General features: G+C 43.1%; 1 protein-coding gene across 23 annotated transcripts in view; it reads left to right on the top strand.

Annotated features, from left to right (window-relative positions):
• LOC145344815 (regulating synaptic membrane exocytosis protein 1-like) overlaps positions 1–16,893 on the top strand; it is a 743,305-nt gene that overhangs the window by 710,063 nt on the left and 16,349 nt on the right. For all 23 annotated transcript variants that reach the window (XM_080191997.1, XM_080192005.1, XM_080191995.1 and 20 more), the window contains one exon: positions 9,687–9,788. In XM_080191997.1, the coding sequence (XP_080048123.1) occupies positions 9,687–9,788 (102 nt within the window). The remainder of the gene's footprint in view (positions 1–9,686; positions 9,789–16,893) is intronic.

Raw genomic sequence — 16,893 nt, 5'->3', positions numbered from 1 at the left:
AAACTCACTGACCTATCTGCTTCCAGTACCTCTCCCGGCACAAATTCCAGGCACCCATCATCCTTAGCGTAAAAAAACTTCCCTCATACATCTTCTTTATACCTTGCCCTCACATCTTAAACCCCTAGTAATTGACTCTTCCACCCTGGGAAAAAGCTTCTGATGATCCACTCTGTCCATGTCCCTCATAAACTTGTAGACTTCTGTCAGGTTGGCCCGCAATCTCTGTCGCATTCCAGTAAGAACAAACCAAATTTCTCCAACATCTCCTCATAGCTAATACCTTCCATTTCAGGCAACATCCCTGGTAAATGTTTTATGTATCCTCTGCAAAGCTTCCACATCCTTTTGGTAGTATGGTAACCAGAATTGATCACTATGTTCTAAGTCAGCCTAACTAAGTTTCATAAAGCTGCAACATGACTTGCCAATTTTTAAACTCAGTGCCTAGCCGATGAAGGCAAGCATGCCATTTGCCAGTTGACTACTTTTTCCACCTAGTTTCCATTTTCGGTGACTTGTGTGCCTGTACATCCAGATCCCTCTGCCTATCAATACTCTTAAGGATTCTGTCATTAACTGTATATTTCATATCTGTATTAGAGCTTCCAAAATGCATTACCTCACATTTGTCTGGATTAATCTCCATCTGCCACGTCTCCGCCCAAGTCTCCAACCAATCTATATCCTACTGTATCCTCTGATGGTCCTCATCACTATCTACAATTCCACCAACCTGTGTTGTCAGCAAACTTACTAATCAAACCAGTTACATTTTCCTCCAAATTATTTATATACATGACAAATGGCAAAGGTCCCTGATTCCTGAGGAACGCCATCTGTCACAGCCCTCCATTCAGAAACGCACCCTTTCACTGCTACCCTCTGTCTTCTATGACCATCTTGCCACCTCACTTCTAATCCTGTGTGACTTCACCTTCTGTATCAGTTTGCCATGAGGGAACAAAGGCCATGCTGAAAACAACATCCCCCATCAATTGTCTTTGTCAATTCCCAAAAAACTCAATCAAGTTAGTGAGATACGACCTTCCCTTTACAAAACCATGTTGCCTCTCACTAATATGTCCACTTGTTTCCAAGTGGGAGTAAATCCTGTCTCAAAGAATCCTCTCCAATAATTTTCCCACCACTGATGGAAGACTCGCTGCTCATTCTACTAAATCAGTTGCTTACCTTTGATTCTTTCCCCTATTCTGATAGGAAGCTATATGGTTGAACAGTCCACAGATGCTAAGTGGTTCCAGCATTTTGCTTTTCTGTCTCATTCCAGTGTTGTTAGTTTTTTTACAAGCCGGTATACGAGAAGGAATAGGAACAAGAGAAAACCAATAGGTCCCCCAAGCCTGTAATTACCTGGAATATCCTAGCTACTCTTATTAAACAACGGAACAACATTGGCTATTCTCCAATCCTCTAGGACATCCCCTTTAAGAAGTCTCACAACACCAGGTTTATTTGGTAGCAAAAGCCACTAGTTTTCGGAGCGCTTGCTGCTCCTTCATCAGGTGAGTGGGAGTTCTATTCACAAACAGGGCATATAAAGACACAAACTCAATTTACAGAATAATGGTTGGAATGCGAGTCTTCACACGTAGTCAAATCTCAAAGATATAGACAATGTGAGTGGAGAGAGGTTTAAGCTCAGGTTAAAGAGATGTGTATTGTCTCCAGACAGGACAGTTAGTGAGATTTTGCAAGTCCAGGCAAGTTGTGGGGGTTACAGATAGTGTGACATGAACCCAAGATCCCAGTTGAGACCGTCCTCATGTGTGCGGAACTTGGCTATCAGTCTCTGCTCAGCAACTCTGCGCTGTCGTGTGTTGTGAAGGCTGCCTTGGAAAACGCTTATCCAACGATCAGAGGCCGAATGCCTGTGACCGCTGATGTGTTCCCCAACAGGAAGAGAACATTCTTGCCTGGTGATTGTCGAGCGGTGTTCACTCGTCCACTGTCGTAGCATCAGTATGGTCTCCCCAATGTATCATGCCTTGGGACATCCTTTCCTGCAGCTTATTAGATAGACAACGTTGGCCGAGTGCAAGAATCTGTACCGTGTACCTTGTGGATGGTGTTCTCACGTGAGATGATGGCATCCATGTCGATGATCCAGCACATCTTGCAGAGGTTGCTGTGGCAGGGTTGTGTGGTCACTGTTCTCCTGATGGCTGGGTAGTTTGCTGCGGACAATAGTCTGTTTGAGATTGTGTGGTTGGTTGAAGGCAAGAAGTGAGGGGGTGGGAATGGCCTAAATAAACCTGCTGGACTTGAAGGAGTCTCACAACACCAGGTTACTGTGTTTACTGCAGTCCAAAACCAGCATCTCCACATCATGACATCCCCTGAAGCCAGTGAGGATACAAATATTTCTCTCAAGGCCCCAGCAATTTCCTCCCTTGCCTCTCTCCGTATTCTGGGGTATATCCCATCAGGCCCTGGGGACTTGTCTACTTTAATGCTTCTCAAGAACCCTAGTACCTCCTCCTTTTTGATCTCAACATGACCCAAACTATCTACGCAACCTTCCCCAGAATCATCATCCACCAAGTCCTTCTCGTTTAATACCTTGCCCATTTTCTCTGGCTCCATGCATAGATCACTTCCCTAACCTTGAGTGGGCCTTGCTCTTTATATATGTATAAAAAGCCTGGGAATTTTCCTTGATTCTGCTAGCCAATGACTTTTCGTTACCCCTTTTAGCCCTCCTTACTCCTTGCTTAAGTTTCTTTCTACTTTCCTTGTATTCCACACTTGCTTCATGTGTTCCCATCCTCCTAGTCTTGACAAATGCTTCCTTTTTCTCTTTGACTAGGCTCACAATATCTTTTGTTATCTAAAGTTCCCAAAAATTGCCATACTGATCCATTATCTTTACAGGAATGTGCCGGTCCTGAATTCCTATCAGCTTAGACTTGAAAACCTCCCACATGCCAGATATTAACTTGCCCTCAAACATCTGCCCCCAATTCTTCAGTTCCTGCCTCATATTATAAAGCCTTCCCGCAATTTAGCACTTCACTTATCTTTATCTACCAGTACGTTAAAGCTGACTGAATTGTGGTCATTGTTCCCAAATTGCTCCCCTACTAAAGCGTTGACCATCTGGCCAGACTCATTCCCCAATACCATGTCCAGTACGGCCCCTTCCCTACTTGGACTATCTGCATACTGTTTCAAGAAGCTGGAAGCTCCTTACAAACCATTACACACTGCCCCATCCATGCCCCTAGCACTAAGTGAGTCCCAGTCAATATAGGGGAAGTTAAAATCTTCAACCAATAGGTCGTCAATGGAATCATCACAGACTCAGAAAAGCAAAAATGCTGATGTACTTCCATATTCACCAAGAGGTGCCTGAGATATTGAAGGGTGAAGGTGTTTAGCTGCTTTTCTTGGTTAACCATGACTTGCTACTGAGAACACAAGGCAATAAACACAAGAATATACGAAGTAATTTGTAGTTGGTCCACACTCAACTTTTCAAATTTATCAGGATAGCTGTGGGCTTGGCAATCCTGCTGCTGATTTCAGCATCAAGGGACAGATTACTAGCAATTGTTCATCCAAGGTATGTGAAACTGTTGGTGGCATCTAGAGTGAGGTTATCAATATTGATCAAAGTCTTGGTGCACAACTTTGGTCTTCCTGACACTGATTGTCAGTCCAGACTCCATAATGGCATCCAATTCATTTACGGGAGGGCAGTGGTGTAATGGTATTGTCACTGGAATAGTAGCCTAAATCTAGCATAATGCTCTGGGAACCCAGTTTCCAATCCTACCATAGCAGATGATGAAATTTTAATTCAGTAGAAATTTAAAATCTATGATGATCAAATCATTATTGATTGAACCCAACTGTGCTCATTAATCTCCTTTAAAGAAGGAAATCTGCTGTCATTACCTGGTCTGACCCATATGTAACTCCAGACCCACAACAATGTGGTTGAATCTTAACAGCCCTCTGAAATGGCCTAGCAAACCACACAGATCAAGGGCAATTATGGATGGGCAATAAATTCTAACCCAGCCAAAGAATGCCCACATCCCATAAATGAACAAAAAAAATCAACAAAAAGCAACTTACAGACTGGCACATTAGGCACTTTGGCCTTGGCGTGCAGCCTTGCCAAGTTGAACAGCTTTCCCTCAGCTATAGGATGCAGACACCCTCATTTGAGTTGACTAAAGCATACAATAGAAGCATCTGTCAAAGTGAAGTGGCACTAAGCAGCCCTGCTTTAACCCGTTGTTGATTGTGCATCAGGAAATGAAACATGATATCCAAAACTAACCGAGGAAGCTGGGGCCATCAGTGCTGTTTGTCTTCTTCAGTGTTCTGTGCATCCTTGGCTTTCCTTTCTGGTTATTATTCCTGGTCCTATTTAAGTAATGTACAAGTTGAATCTCCCACAAAGCAGATCCCAATGTCCTGAGCATCGAAAGCCCTCCCTCCTGCACCATCTTTCTAGCCACATAACCATTTGCTTTACCCTTCTATTTCTATATTCACTTGTGCTGTGGGACTGGGAGTACTCTGAAGGTTTTTGAATTCCCCTAACTGTTTATTCCCTTATCTGTATGTTCTATTCCCCTAACTGTCTATTTCTCTAACTGCCAAATCATCTCCATTGGTCTTTCACGCTATTCCTTGTACCAAGTTCCATGGACATGGATCTGGTTTCACTTCCCAGATGAACCATCACTCATCAATTTTCAGAACTGAATACTGGTCAGAGAATGGATGCACTATCTGTCAGTTTCTATTTGACTATCTGTTGTTCACCCTTTCATTGCAACCGCTTAAGATGAGGGGTGACCAGATTTATAATTATGCTATCCATGCTCTCAACTTCATAGATACATCACAGTGATGTCAGCTGCTGCTGAAATTCCAAAACCTGAAATTCAAGTGGCTGCAACTGTTGCCACTTCCTGCATAAAAGTCCAGGTCATGGGATGCATCTGGAGTTTGCATTTGGCGCATGGAGGTTGTTAGAGCCCTGCATCAGTTAATAGCCTTGCTAGTAAATCTTACTACTTGCTAATAAACTTACAACATGGATAAAACTTGATAAACCTTCTCAATTCTAACAAACTTTGATTTATTTACTTAATGAATGAAAATCCCTGAAGCCAAGTGATACTGAGTCATAGACGTTTACAGCAATGGAAGCAGACCCTTGGGCCCAACTTGTCCATGCCGCCCTTTTTAAACTCCTAAGGTAATCCCACTTGCCTGCATTTGGCCCATATCCCTCTGTACCCATCTTACCCATGTAACTGTCTAAATGCTTTTTAAAGGACAAAATTGTACCCAACCCCACTACTACTTCTGGGCAGCTTGTTCCAGATACTCACCACCCTCTGTGTGAAAAAATTGCCCCTCTGGACACTTTTGTATCTTTCCCCTCTCATCTTAAACCGTTGCCCTCTAGTTTTAGACACCCCTATCTTTGGAAAAAGATACTAACTATCTAGCTACTCTATGCCCCTCATTATTTTATAGAGCTCTGTAAGATCACCCCTCAACTTTCTACGCTCCAGAGAAAAAAGTCCCAGTCTATCCAGCCTCTCCTTATAACTCAATCCATCAAGTCCCAGTAGCATCCTAGTAAATCTCTTCCGCACTTTTTCTAGTTTAATAATATCCTTTCTGTAATAGGGTGACGAGAACTGTACACAGTACTCCAAATGTGACCTTACCAATGTCTTGTACAACTTCAACAAGACATCCCAACATCTGTATTTAATATTCCGAGCAATGAAACTAAGCATACTGAATGCCTTCTTCACCACTTTGTCCACCATGACTCCACTTTCAAGGAGCTATGAACATGTACCCCTAGATCTCTTTGTTCTGTAACTCTCCTCAATTCCCTACCATTAACTACATACTGCCCTGACTCAATCTATCAAAATACATCACATTTCATTTATCTAAATTAAACTCCATCTGCCATTCGTCAGCCCACTGGCCCAATTGATCAAGATCCTGTTGCAATCGGAGATAACTTTCTTGACTATCTACTATGCTACCAATCTTGGTGTCATCTGCAAACTTACTAACCATGCCCCCAATATTCTCATCCAAATCATTAAGATAACTGACATGTAACAGTGGACCCAATGCTGATCCCTGAGGCATACCGCTTGTCACAGGCCTCCAGTTTGAGAAACAAACCTCTACATCCTCTTTATACAGTCACTGTGTGGGTTTCCTCCATGTGCACTGGTTTCCTCCTTCAGTCCAAAGATGTGCAGGTTAAGTGAATTGATCATGCTAACATTCTCTCAGTGTAGCCAAACAGGTGTCAGAATGTGATGACTCAGAGATTTTCACAGTAACTATATCCTCCTCATTTATTGAGTTTTAAGTCCTCAGAATGCAGAAGGGGCATTCCTCAATAGTGTGCAACATTGTTTGTGCAGAAGGAATTGGTACTCAGGCACTTTGATCTATCCTGAATCTCTTTTGTGATGACCATTCTGATTCAAAACTTTTTTTTTCCCTTTATTCATTTATAGGATGTGGACATCACTGGCTGGGCCAACATTTATTGCCCATTCCTGAAGGCATATAAGGGGTGGCGGGGTGGCACAGTGGCACTGTGCTTAGCACAGCTGCCTCACAGCCCCAGGGACCCGGGTTCGATTCCTGGCTTGGGTCACTGTCTGCGTGGGTTTCCTCCGGGTGCTCTGGTTTCCTCCCACAGTCCAAGATGTGCAGGTTAGGTGAATTGATCATGCTAAAATTCTCCCATGTAGCCAAATAGGTTCTGGAGTGTGGTGACAAGGGGATCTTCACAGAAACTTCATTGCAATGTGAATGTAAGCCTACTTGTGACAGATAAATAAACTTTAACTCTGAAAAAGAGTCAACTACGTTGTTGTACCACACAGGCGGCACAGTAGCACAGTGGTTAGCACTGCTGCTTCACAGCTCCAGAGACCTGGGTTCGATTCCCGGCTTGGGTCACTGTCTGTGTGGAGTTTGCACAGTAGTCTTGTATCTGCGTGGATTTCCTCTGGGTGTTCCGGTTTCCTCCCACAGTCCAAAGACGTGTGGGTTAGGTTGACTGGCCATGTTAAAATTGCCCCTTAGTATCCTGAGATGTGTAGGTTAGAGGGATCAATGGGTTAAATATGTAAGGATATGGGGGTGGGGCCCGGGTGGGATTGTAATCGGTGCAGACTCGATGGGCCAAATGGCCTTTTTCTGTACTGTGGGATTTCTATGATATGATTTCTTTGATTTCTAAGTCAGACCTGGTAAGGACAGCAGATTTCCTTCCCTAAAGGACACTAGTGAACCAAAGGGGTTTTTATGATAAATGATAATGGTTTCATAGTGATCGTTAGATCTTTAATTCCAGAATTTTACAGAATTCAGATTTCACCATCTGCCATGGATTCAAACCTGAGACCATTACTTTAGATCTCTGGATCATTAGTCAAGTGACATTACCACAGCATCACCATCTCCCAATTCTGCCATTTAGCGTATGAAGTCCATCGTTAGAACTTGTGTGTAACTTCTCTGTTTCCCACAATTTGACCCACAGAATAACCTCCCTGAGGTGGGAGTGTTGCGGAGGAAGAGAGGGATGCAAAGGTGGAGTTTCTTTTACTGTCAAATCCACACAATGTTGATATGTTGCCTCAGTCATTTTACTGCCAGAGGAATATTTTAGTGCTTCTTTTTAAGCAGTCCACTTTGAATGAGCCTAGTTTCTTGTTATGCAGAGATCTCTACTTTTTTCCTTCTTGATCGTGCATGCATCATCAACCTGCATGTTGACAAGGGTTTACTTTTAAAGTAATGCATTGCTAAACTTAAACCAAATACAGAGATTCATGAAATTCAGATTTTAAAACACGACTTTGTTAACCAAAAGGAGAATGATGTAAAGTAGCTCAGCACTCCAGGTAGAGAATACGGACGGCCCAATATCACTGTGAAGAACAATGCCTCAATGAGGGCAATTATACATTTTCAAAATCATTTTTCCCACCTTTCCGATAGGCATTATCCAATAAACATTAATACAAATCAGTCAATAATCAGCTCTGTCACCATCTTCGACCAGTAACAATTTACATTCTGGGCTCATGTCCTTAATTTTAGATGTACCTTCCTGTGTTGCCCAGCAACACACTGGACTATGAAATGGAAAAATGATTCCTGCAGACTTAAACCCATGTGACACGAGTCCAACTGTGAGAAAATCCTAACGTCTGCCTTGCACCTGCATTATCAGTTTTGAGCTATATCAAACTGACGTTGGTAGCCATTTTGTTCCTGACAACTGCTGATAAAGTAGCTGCACACAGTAAAACTATTGTCCCTCGGAATGCAGGCTCCATCTACTAACTCATCCCATCAAACCCTGCTCTATCTTGCTGTTGGCTGAAGTTTCACAAAATGTATTCTAAAAGCAAACTGCATTAATTTTATAAATTCAAAATACATGTTTTAAATGAAGAATACTTGTTACTAGCTGTCTTTTATAATGACTGCTTTTGTCAGCGCTGTCCATTTTCTAAGATCATTCACTCTTCAATCAGTGTTGCGTTAATGTTTTCTAACCAAGATTATGTGTTTTCTGTTAGCCTAATTTAGCACCCCTACATCACTGCAGAAGGTCTTTTTTTTTATTTATTCGTGGGACATGGGTGTCACTGGCTGGCCACCATTTATTGCCCATTCCAAGTTGCCCTTGAGAAGGTATTGGTGAGCTGCCTTCTTGAATCGTTGACCCACAATGCTGTGAGGGAGGGAATTACAGGATTTTGACCCAGCGAAGGAATGGCAGCGATATATTTCCAAGTCAGGATGGTGAGAGGTTTGGAGGGGAACTTGCGGTGTTCTCATGTTCTGCTGCCCTAGTCCTTCTAGATGGAAGTGGTCATGGTTTGGAAAGTGCTGTTGAAGGATTTTTGGTGAATTGCTGCAGTGCATCTTGTAGATAGTACACATTGCTATACTTTGCGTCAGTGATGAAGGGATTGAATGTTTGTAGATATGGTGCAGGCTGCTTTGTCTGCATGGTGTCAAGCTTTTTGAGTTTTGTTGGAGCTCATCCAGGCCAGTGGGGAATATTCCATCACACTTCTGACTTGTGCTTTATAGATGGTGGATAGGCTGTGGGGAGTCAAGAGGTGAGTTACTCGACATAGTATTTCCAGCCTCTGACCTGTTCAGGTTTTCTTTTAGTTTTTTACTCAATGTTCTGCTGATCCACCCTCCAACTACTTCCTGGAGACTAGGCCACAAAACCCCGAGGCAAGTTAGTTTTTATACTCAGTATTCTGCTCCCTGAAGCAGTCAGAGACCGCAAAGTTAAATCTTTTGCTTACGTAACTGGAGACACATCTCTAGAATAACTGTGATAATCATTTATGCTGGTGTCATTGTATTATCGGTATCCTCTGATAGCAAGTAAATTTTCATTGTTGAGAACACTCATGTGATTTATCCTGCATCAATATTTTATATATGATCAATTTTATATATAACAAAGTTGGGAAAATTGGCTGTAATGCCTGCTGTAAATTTTGGTGTCCCTCAGACTGTCTGGAAACAGTTCCATTTTCCTGTGTTTGGTATAGGTGAATGAAGCCAAAGAATATATCTATTTAAATTTTAAATTTCCTTTATCTCCCCAGGTGACATTCAGATTGGAATGGTAGATCGGAAAGGGCAGCTGGAAGTTGAAGTAATTCGAGCCCGAGGCCTCAATCAAAAAACAGGTTCTAAATCACTCCCAGGTAAATAACCAGTTTGACCTTTGCTGTAGATGTTGAAAGGCTAAACACAAATGCAATGATGTACATGTTAACCCTGTTCTTGAAATCTAGTGGAGGGGGAGGGTTTCTTCATGAAAACACAGTAAGAAGTCTCACAACACCAGGTGAAAGTCCAACAGGTTTATTTGGTAGCAAAAGCCACTAGCTTTCGGAGCATTGCTCCTTCATCAGGTAAGCGGGAGTTCTGTTCACAAACAGGGCATATATAGACACAAACTCAATTTACAAAATAATGCTTGGAATAATGGTTCTTTATGAAAACACAGTGCAGATAACTGAGATATTTAGTAATTAATAGGGATGACATGTAAAGGAAATAGTCAGGAATTTTACTGCTGATTACTCTTCCAGGACTTCTGCTGCGAGATGTATAGAATAGTACAATCCTGCAGTGTGGAAGGAGGACATTCGGCCCACCGATACTGCACTGACCACAATCCCACCCAGGCCCTATCTCATGCATTCATCCTAGCTAGTACCCCTGAAACTAAAGGGCAATTTAACGTGGCCAATCCACCAAACCCGCACATCTTTGGACTGTGGGAGGAAACTGGAGCATCTCGAGGAAATCCACACAGACATGGGGACAACAAGTGAACAAAGAAAATTACAGCACAGCAACAGGCCTTCAGCCCTCCAAGCCTTCCGACCACGCTGCCCGACTTAACTAAAACCCATCCAGGGACCATATCCCTCTAATCCCATCCTATTCATGTACTTGTCAAGACACCCTTTAAAAGTCATGACCTTCACTACCTCCCCCGGCACCTCCCCGGTACCCCTCCCCCTCCACCCCCCATCCCACCCCACCGTCCAACACCCCCTCATTCCTCCCCCCTCATTCACCCCCATTCCCCCCTCCTCCCCCCCATACCACTCTCTGTGTAAAAAATCTGTTTCGTACATCTCCTTTAAACCTTGCCCTTCATACCTTAAACCTGTGCCCCCAGTAATTGACTCTTCCACCCTGGGAAAAAGCTTCTGACTATCCACTCTGTCCATGCCTCTCATAATCTTGTAGACTTCTATCAGGTCTCCCCTTAACCTCCGTTGCTCCAATGAGAACAAATCAAGTTTCTCCAACCTCTCCTCATAGCTAATGTTCTCCATACCAGGCAACATCCTGGTAAATCTTGTTTGTATCCTCTCCAAAGCCTCCACATCTTTCTGGTAGTGTGGCGACCAGAATTGAACAATATATTCCAAGTGCAGCCTCACTAAGGTTCTATAAAACTGCAACATGACTTGCCAATTTTTAAACTCAATATCCCAGCCTATGAAGGCAAGCACACCATATGCCTTCTTGACTACCTTCTCCACCTGCATTGCCACTTTCAGTGACCTGTGTACCTGTACACCCCTTTGTCTATCAATACTCTTAAGGGTTCTGCCATTTTCTGTATATTTCCTATCTGTGTTAGACCTTCCAAAATGCATTACCTCATATTTGTCCGGATTAAACGCCATCTGCCATCTCTCCGCCCAAATCTTCAACCGATCTATATCCTGCTGTATCTTCTGATGGTCCTCATTGCTATCCACAAATCCACCAACCTTTGTGTCACCCAAAACTTACTAACCAATCCAGTTACATTTTCCTCCAAATCATTTATATATATAGAATATATCTATATATCTATATTACAAACAGCAAAGATGCCAGCACTGATCCCTGAGGAACACCACTTGTCACAGCCCTCCATTCAGAAATGCATCCTTCCACTGCACTCTATTTTCTTTGACCGAGCCAGTTTTGTATCCACCTTGCCAGCTCACCTCTGATCCCATGTGACTTCACATTCTGCACCAGTCTGCCATGGAGGACCTTGTCAAAGGCCTTGCTGAAGTCCATGTAGACAATATCCATTGCCCTACTCTTCTTTAGGAGTCTGAGACTCTGAAAGCTTGTGCTGCCAAATAAACCTGTTGGACTTTAACCTGGTGTTGTGAGACTTCTTATTATGCTTACCCCAGTCCAACGCCAGCATCAGGGAAAACAAACACAGCCTATCCAGCTTATAGCTGAAACGTTCTATCCCATGCAGCATCCTCTTCACTCTCTCCAATACCATCATGGCATTGCGAAGTGTGATGCCCTGAACCAGACATGATATTCCAGCTATTGCCTAACCAATTGTACCACAATCTCCTTTCTCCCATATTCTATGCCCTGGCTAATGAAGGCAAGCAGTGCATATGACTTCTTCACCACTCCTGAAGATGCTGCCTTCTTCAGGAATCTATGGACTTGTGCACCAAGATCCCTTTGCTCCTCAACATTCCCTTGGGACCTACAGTTCATTGTGTATATCCTATCCATATTAAGCCTCCCAAAATACATCACTTCAAACTTAATCAGGATTAAATTTCATCTGCCATTACTATGCTCAACTTACCAGCTGATCAATATAAGTCTGTAGCCCAAGACCATTATCAACAAGACCATTAATTTTCATGTCATCTGCAAGCTGACAAATTATACCTTCTACAATCATATCCAAATCATGAATATATATAACAAACAGCAAAGGTCCAGCACCGATCTCTGTGGTGCATCACTGGTCACAGGCTTCTCATCACAACCTTCCATCATAGAATCTTATAGCACAGAAGAGATCTTTCAGCCTATCGAGTCCACACTGACACATTAGGAACACCTGAACTCCCACCTAATCCCATCTGCCAGCACTTGGCACATAGCCCTGAATATCCCAACTGCTCATCCAGGTACTTTTTAAAGGATGTGAGGTAACCCACCTCTACCAATCTGCCAGCCAGCGCATTTCCAGACCATCATCACCCTCTGAGTAAAAATGTTTTTCCTAACATTCCCCCTGAAACACCTTTACCCCTCGCCTTGAACCTAAGTCCCTTCATGATTTACCCTTCAACTGCTCCTTATCCACTCTGTCCATGTCTCTCATAATCTTGTACACCTCAATCACGTTACCCCTTAGTCATCTCTGCTCCAGTGAAAACAAACCAAGCCTATGCAACATCTCTTCCTAACTTAAATGTTCTATCCTGGTGAATTGCCTTTGGACCCCTTCCAGTGCAATCACATCTTTCCTATAATATGGCAACCAGAACAGCATACAGTACTCTAGCTGTGGCCTCAATCTATGCCTCAACTGATAAAAGCAAATACCCCATGTGTCCTTTTCACCTCCCTACTAACATGTCCTTCCACTTTCAGAGATCTGTGGAAAAAGACAACAAGGTCATTGTGCCCTACCATTCATTGAATACTTCCTTGTAAAATTAATCTTTCCAAAGTGTATCACCTCACACTTGATCAAATTACCCTTATCCCATGTGAACATACGTTTTTTACAAGTATCCCACGTGGAACCTTGTCAAAGGCTTTGCTGAAATCCTCTAAACTATATTGGCTGCACTACCCTCGTCTACACACCTGGTCACCTCCTCAAAAAGTTTAATTATATTTGTTAGGCATGACCTCCATCTGATGAAGCCATGCTGACTATCCCTGATTGAGATTTGCCTCTCAAGTGGAGGTAGATGCTCTCCTTTAGACATTTCTCTAATAGCTTCCCTATCATTGATATGAGACTTACTGGTCTGAAGTTGTCTGGTTTATATCTACAACCCTTCTGAAATAGCAGAACCATAATAGCTATTCTCCAGTCATCTGGCACCTTTCCTGTAGCTAGAGAGGAATTGAAAATTTGGGTCAGAGCACATGCAATCTCTTCCCTTGCCTCCCAGAGCAGCCTGGGGTGCAATTCATTTGGATCTGGAGATCTGTCCACTTTTAAGGTTGCCAACACCTCCAATATCTTGTCCTTCCTTCTGTTAAAGTAAAATTTAAAGTTTATTTATTAGAGTCATAGAGAGTTACAGCAGGGAAACAGGCCCTTTGGCCCAACTTGTCCGTGCCACCCTTTTTTTTTTAAAACCCCTAAGCTCATCACAGTTGCCCCCATTTGGTCCATATCCCTCTATACCCATTGTACCCATGTAATTATCTAAATGCTTTTTAAAAGACAAAATTGTACCTGCCTACTACTGTACCTACTACTACCTCTGGCAGCTTGTTCCAGACACTCACCACCCTCTGTGTGAAAAAATTGCCCCTCTGGACACTTGTTGTATCACCTTAAACATATGCCCTCTAGTTTTAGACTCCCCTACCTTTGGGAAAAGATATTGACTATCTAGCTGATCTCTGCCCCTTATTATTTTATAGACTTCTATAAGATCACCCCTCAATCTTCTACGCTCCAGAGAAAAAAGTCCCAGTCTATCCATCCTCTCCTTATAATTCAATCTATCAAGTCCCAGTAGCACCATCGTAAATCTTTTCTGCACTCTTTCTAGTTTAATAATATCCATTCTATAATTGGGTGACCAGAATCATACACGGTATTCCAAGTGTGGCCTTACCAATGTCTTGTACAACTTCTACAAGATGTTCCAACTCCTGAATTCAATATTCTGACTGATGAAACCGAGCATGCCAAATGCGTTCTTCACCACTCTGTCCACCAGCTATGAACATGTACCCCTAGATCTCTTTGTTCTGTAACTCTCCCCAACACCCTACCATTAACTAAGTAAATCCTGCCCTGGTTCGATTTACCAAAATGCATCACCTCGCATTTGTCTAAATTAAACTCCATCTTCCATTTGTCAGTCCACTGGCTTAATTGATCAAGATCCTGTTGCAATTGGAGATAACGTTCTTCACTGTCCATTGTGCCACCAATCTTTGTGTCATCTGCAAACTTACTAATTTTTCCTCCTATATTCTCATCCAAATCATAAATATAAATGACAAATAACAGTGGAACCAGCAGTGATCCCTGAGGCACACCGCTGGTCACAGACCTCCAGTTTGAAAAATAACCCTCTACAACCAAGAAGCCAATTTTGTATCCATTAAGATACCTCACCCTGGATCCCGTAAGATTTAACTTCATGCAACAACCTACTATGCAGTATCTTGTCAAAGGCCTTGCTAAAGTCCATGTAGACAGCATCAACTGCACTGCCCTCAACTACCTTCTTTGTTACCCCCTCAAAAAACTCAATCAAATTTGAGACATGACTTTCCACTCACAAACCCATGCTGACTGTCCCTAATTAGTCCTTGCATCTCTAAATGCCTGTAGATCCTGTCTCTCAAAATGATGATCTGGAGGAGGGAACCAAGTGTATGGTGTCGAAATTTGCTGATGACACCAAGATTGGTGGAATGGCAAATTGCGCGGAGGGTGTGGAGAGTCTACAGAAGGATCTAGATAGGCTGGGCGAATGGGCCAGGAACTGGCAAATGGAATTTAATGTTGGCAAGTGCGAGGTGGTCCACTTTGGTAGGAATAATGGTAGGAAGGATTATTACTTACATGGCAAAAAACTTCAGCAGGCGACGGTGCAGAGGGACCTCGGGGTCCTTGTGCATGAGTCGCAAAAACCCAGCCTGCAGGTGCAGCAGGTGGTCAGGAAGGCTAATGGGATGCTGGCCTTCATAGCGAGGGGGATTGAATATAAAAGTAGGGAGGTCTTGCTGCGGCTGTATAGGGCATTGGTGAGGCCGCAACTGGAGTACTGTGTGCAGTTTTGGGCGCCGTACTTACGCAAGGATATTTTGGCCTTGGAGGGAGTGCAGAGGAGGTTTACTAGGGTGATGCCGGAGTTGAAGGGGTTGAGCTATGAGGAGAGGCTGAATAAACTAGGCTTGTACTCGTTAGAGTTTAGAAGAATGAGGGGAGATCTCATTGAGACGTATAAGATGATGAATGGGATGGATAGGATAGAGGTGGAGAGACTCTTCCCGCTCAGAAAGGACAGTAGGACTAGGGGGCACAGCCTCAAGATAAAGGGGGGGGCGGTTTAGAACGAAGTTGAGGAAGAACTTCTTCACTCAAAGGGTGGTGAATCTCTGGAATTCTCTGCCCATTGAAGTGGTGGAGGCTACCTCGCTAAATATTTTTAAGAAGCGGGTTGATGGGTTCTTGATAAGAGAGGGGATTAAGGGTTATGGGGAGATGGCGGGAATGTGGAACTGAGCCACGACAGATCAGCCATGATCTTATTGAATGGCGGGGCAGGCTCGAAGGGCTAGATGGCCTACTCCTGCTCCTATTTCTTATGTTCTTATGTTCTTATAAAATGCCTTCCAGCAATTTACCCACCACATATCTGAGTGGGTAAACTTATTCACAGATCCCTGATGGCAACAGATCAGCTGAACGGAATAGTTAAGAAGTCATACGGAGTAGTTGCTTTTATCAGTTGCAGCATGGAAAATGAGAGCATGAAGAGAATAATGAACTATGCAGAACATTGGTTCAGGCACAGATGGATTACTAAGTGCAGTTCTGGTCATCTCACTATCGGAAGGATGTGATTGTAAGGCTCACATTAACACTGCAATGAAGTTACTGTGAAATCCCCATAGTCACCACAATCCGGCGCCTGAGGCAGCAGTGCTAACCACTGTGCCACCGTGCTGCCTATGTTAATTTGCTCAAGAATCTCTCAGTCCCTCTCCCTGAATCCCACACCATTATCCTCATTCACCTGGGTGAAGAATGATATGAAGTATTCATTCTGCAGTAAGTGCCTGAGGCTTGAGGAGCTTCAGCTTAGAATCATACTGCAGACATGTATGTCCTGGATCACATCTGACACACCACCTATCCTGCCATCCTAAATGTGTTTTAAATAGTTACTGAATTTAATTCTTAAATTCTTTATGGTGCTTTTTATATATTTTCAACTTACAAACGAACAGTTTCAGTACTATTTTAAATTTTAGAAACGGAAAGGGCGGCTTGGTGGCAGAGCAGTTAGCACCAGGGACCCGGGTTTGATTCTGGCTTGCTTGACTGTCTTTATGAAGTGTGCATAATCTCCCTATGTCTGTGTGGGTTTCCTCCAGTTTTCCTCACACAATCCATAGAATGCCTATGGATTAGGCATCATAAATGCATGGGGCTATAGGGATGGGGTAAGGACAGGACCCAGATAAGATATTGTCAGAGAGTCAGTGCAGACTCTGTGGGCTGAATGACCTACTTCTGAACTCCAGAGATTTAAA

The sequence above is a fragment of the Carcharhinus amblyrhynchos genome, chromosome 7 (assembly GCF_965287045.1).
Source record: "Carcharhinus amblyrhynchos chromosome 7, sCarAmb.v2.hapA, whole genome shotgun sequence".
NCBI classification, from domain to species: Eukaryota; Metazoa; Chordata; class Chondrichthyes; order Carcharhiniformes; family Carcharhinidae; genus Carcharhinus; species Carcharhinus amblyrhynchos.
Note: the sequence above shows the minus strand (reverse complement) of the source record. Positions and strands in the feature narration are given on the sequence as shown.